The following is a 4,088-nucleotide window of genomic DNA, read 5'->3' on the forward strand; positions in this document are numbered from 1 at the left end:
AGAGTTTAATTTTGAGATACATCTGACATCTGTTGAATTCTGTGTATAGTACTAGGAAATATTGATCAAAACAACCTCTGGCTATTATTTTACATTTGAGTGTGGTGTTTTCTTGTAACTCAAGGAAGCAGGAGGTCATGTCCCAATCTTTAGCTGAAGCTGAATATATTCTATTACTAACATGACATTTGCCTTAGGAAGCTATTGTCGGACTTGGGTTATCTACTTTGTGAACCTACTACTGTTTTTATGGAACATAAATCGCCATTGCAATGGCCAAACATGGATGTAGTAGTTAGTAGTCTAGTAAATACATTGGGTATCTGAAGTTGGTATATATGAAAGTTTGGTACATGAATGTTTAAACCAGACTGACAAAAATTATCAAATACCAATACATTTTACTCCTATAATGAACTCAGCAGTTCAAATAACCCAAATTGGAAAGTATATTTGGATTATCAACTGAATTGGATCAGAAATGACCGTCCAATTGAAACAACGAAACTGATAACTTCCACATATAGCAACTAACAGAGAATTCAGTCACTATTTACAATGGAAAATAACAATGAAATGCAACTACAATTAGAACTCGGAGAAATAAGAGAAGCAGGACACCCTCATGATCCAATCGGCTACCATCCACCATTTTACTCATTATCCTGAAATTAGAGAATATGAATGAGGAAGAAGATGAGATAAGAGAAGAGGTTGAGTTTAGAACAAAAGAAGAGATAATTCAGAGAAGCACAAAAAGAGAGAATGTGTGGGTGTTTGAGAGAGAGTAAGGAAGTAGAGAATGGCATTACCAGATTTTTTTCAAAACCAGCAATCAGAGCTCCCCAGGCCAGCACAACCTCAGCATCTTTCTTGCGATTTCTCCAACGTCGGGATCATCCATTTGGCTCTTGATCCTAGCAAGTCCACCACTGTTAGTGACCATCTCTGTGTAAGGATTGACACCATCAACTTTGTCAACCTCTCCCACCCTCAGAATATTTAGGAGCCCCTGGAAACAAGAAGTTCTTCTTGTGTATCCTTCACATAAAAGACCCAAAGAAAGTGCTTCAATGGAACCTTGACCGACTAAGTACCTGATCGATACCAGATAAACATATTTTAAACCTTCCAGTTGAAATCATATCTATATACACAAAATTGTGTTAACAACATTCTGTTCATTTGAGTAGCCACAGTGCATACTATGGCTGATATATCAATGGATGCACAAGATTTCTTTTTGATGAAATTAAAGTTCAGACAGAAAGAAGATGACCCTAGAAAATTAGTACTAGTATTATTTAGTACTAACAGAAAATAAGAATTTCTATCCACGTTCACAATAGGGTCCAATTATGTTGAATCTTAGCCCATGTCAGCACCACTAGCAGAACAAAAATGGGGGTTTCCTAGTTTTGCAACTTAAGGTTATTTTAATGAGGCATATTGAAGCGGAGCAGCTTAATGTTCCAGCATAGGAATACATTCAATCACTCGGATATACCAGCAAGCCAAGTATGGTATGCATATACGTAAATGGCCCAAATAACATGCACACTAATGCAGCTTCACAACGATACAACACACACACAGTACACAAATATTCAAATAAGTATATATACACAAAAGCACGTACATTAGACATACATAGACATAAAAGGCAACTACAGCACACTTATCAAGCAACAGAAAGTATTTTAATGAGAAGATTGTGCCTAATCTGGTCTTGAGATCCTCTCCTGGCAGCACTTGAGATAGCATATATAGCCTCATATTTGATATCATCAACCTCTTGGTTAATCGCAATTTGAATAATAGGAGGGAAGATAGCTGCATCTACCATCCTCTGTTTCATAGAATAAGGCTCATAAGTTTTTAGTTAATAATATTCAAACACAATGTCTCAAAGAATATTCTACAACAAGTAGAGTTTTACAGAAAGCTCAGCCTCAAGTTAGTTTGACTGAACAGACCCTTTCACGGATTGCAGCAAAAAGAATCAAGATTAGGAAGTTCACAACTGAACCTGTATTTGACTGCTCCGGTAGCTCACTATGTTTGCGATGGCACGACAAACACTCCTCAAAAGTAAAGGTCGGTTGTCATGATTGTTCAGGATATTTAAAAGGCGTTGAAGAACTTGGTTGCCATGTAGAACCTAGAAAACATAAAAGGGTTAACTTTTATTAAACAAACTTTTCATTCAAAAAATAACAGACCTCATATGCTAATTTTCTCATCCGACTTTCTATAAAAATAAATTTTGCCAGAACTATATTCTCTATTTAATTAAAATAAACAGAGAACAACACATATCCAATAAGATGATTTCAAAATTAGAATACGTGCATTCCTAGAAACGTCGGGCTAAATAAATAATTAGGCAGAGATTCATTTAGCTCTTGTGTTTGTATTTTCTTCAGAATCAACCAGCAAAACATAGCAAACCATAAAAGGAGTGCAAAATGTCGTGTTACAGATGTTACAAACAAGCTTTTATTTGTGACAGAAATCTTCACACTGAGGGCTTAAATGGTTTGCTCTCGTACAAACACGATGGCAACAATTTCAGGAACAACAACCATATCAATTCTAAATAAAACAAAAAGAAGGATCTTACAAACATGTCTTCAGATTATGACCCAAACACTAGAGCCTAAGGTATTAGTTAGTAAACTACAAAAGATTGGGGAAGAAGACAAAAAGCAGGTTCATGGTACAGGGAAATTACCTGAATTTGATTATCAGTTCCGCTCCTAAAGAAGTTCTCCACAAACTTCACCACACTTGCAACTACCTCACTATTCATATGTCTGGCATAACCTCAGCTTATTAGATTCTCTATTATCCTAGCTGAACATTTCAAAAGTAATAACACAAAAAATTATAGTCTTAATGAGAACAACTTACGCCAAAAGCATCATCAGCCCTGGGCACATATTTTCCTCAATCAGCGCATTTATAGGATCAAATCCACCGCGTACTAGACACGCAATAATTAAGCAAGCACGCTTAGCAACAGGGAATGCCACTTTCCATGCACAAGCTCAATATTAACGAGAAACCTGAGGACTCGCAATGATGGCCTCAACTGAAACAATAACAGTGTATCGTGTATGAGCATTAAAGAAATCTGTGGGGGGAGCTTTGATGGATCTCAATAAACAGAAGGCAAACTATCTCCTATACTCCACCTTATCAAATGATGGTGGTGTATTTCCAAAACATAAGTTTTCCAATATCCTGGTTGCTCTAATAGCAGGTGACGCGTTATTAGCTCTGGCCTCACGTGATAGTGAAGCTAGAAGTTGAAACAATGGGTTGAGAGCACAAGTGTCAATAACAAGGTCCCTCCACCTTGTTGAACGACGAGCAAAATTACTTAAAGTCTCTGCTGCCCTATATCGTGTACTCAGGATGGCGCGATTGTTCCATTCAGGATTGGCGAGGACACGCATCAGATGATGCAAAACTTGGTTCTCATGGAGATCCTAGAACACATAAAAGGACATAATTTCATTGCCTTAAAAAGAAGGAATCAGAAACATGACATATCAAGAATTGTCATAGTGAATAAAGCTTTTGAGCAACCAAAACTTAACTTAAGAATACCAAATATTTCAAGTGCTATGATTAAGAAACTTATTAGCACGATCTCACTAGTTACTTTTAAAATTTTCTTCATGAAAATATGCATTGAACCTAAAAAACAATGAAACGTTTGACAAAAGCTGATTCATATTTTAATCATGAAGCAAAGGAGAAGTTCTAATGGGTCATTAGGACAGCAGTGAGTTGTGTTATTAAAAGTGGAGCTTGACCTCACAAGTAGAATAAGAATGATTTGATAAGTTCAACTGTACAACAGCCCTTTCCATATTTACAAATAGTAAAGGGATAGTTACAAGATAAATCCTTGACTACATACACAAGTGGTAAACTGTGATGGAAGGTCCACATAGCACTCCAATTATAACAGAATTACTTAGTAAAAGAGTAAATGATGGAAAAAGACAACAAATGCTTTGAGATATATGGGAGATAGGTAAGGACTACCTGAATTTGATCTTCACTTCCTCTGATAA

The 4,088-nt window shown here is 36.4% G+C and overlaps 1 protein-coding gene across 3 annotated transcripts; it reads right to left on the bottom strand.

Annotated features, from left to right (window-relative positions):
- Positions 1-225: 225 nt before the first annotated feature.
- Positions 226-3,728, bottom strand: LOC107828348 (importin subunit alpha-1b-like). Of its 3 annotated transcripts, XM_075248099.1 has the most exons (7): positions 3,198-3,722; positions 2,914-3,094; positions 2,735-2,816; positions 2,030-2,161; positions 1,719-1,849; positions 813-1,097; positions 231-665 (listed from the first exon to the last, which is right to left on the bottom strand). In XM_075248099.1, exons 2-6 carry the CDS (start codon positions 2,940-2,942, stop codon positions 836-838), a joined length of 636 nt encoding a protein of 211 aa, XP_075104200.1. In that variant the 5' UTR covers positions 2,943-3,094; positions 3,198-3,722; the 3' UTR covers positions 231-665; positions 813-835. The 3 variants fall into 3 exon arrangements, 2 of the variants coding, with proteins under 2 accessions (XP_075104200.1, XP_075104202.1); XM_075248101.1 differs by having other exon boundaries at positions 2,914-3,722; XR_012706655.1 differs by lacking the exon at positions 1,719-1,849 and having other exon boundaries at positions 226-665; positions 2,735-3,094; positions 3,198-3,728.
- Between the last annotated feature and the right edge of the window lie 360 nt (positions 3,729-4,088).

Source organism: Nicotiana tabacum, chromosome 24, assembly GCF_000715075.1.
Source record: "Nicotiana tabacum cultivar K326 chromosome 24, ASM71507v2, whole genome shotgun sequence".
Taxonomy (NCBI): Eukaryota; Viridiplantae; Streptophyta; class Magnoliopsida; order Solanales; family Solanaceae; genus Nicotiana; species Nicotiana tabacum.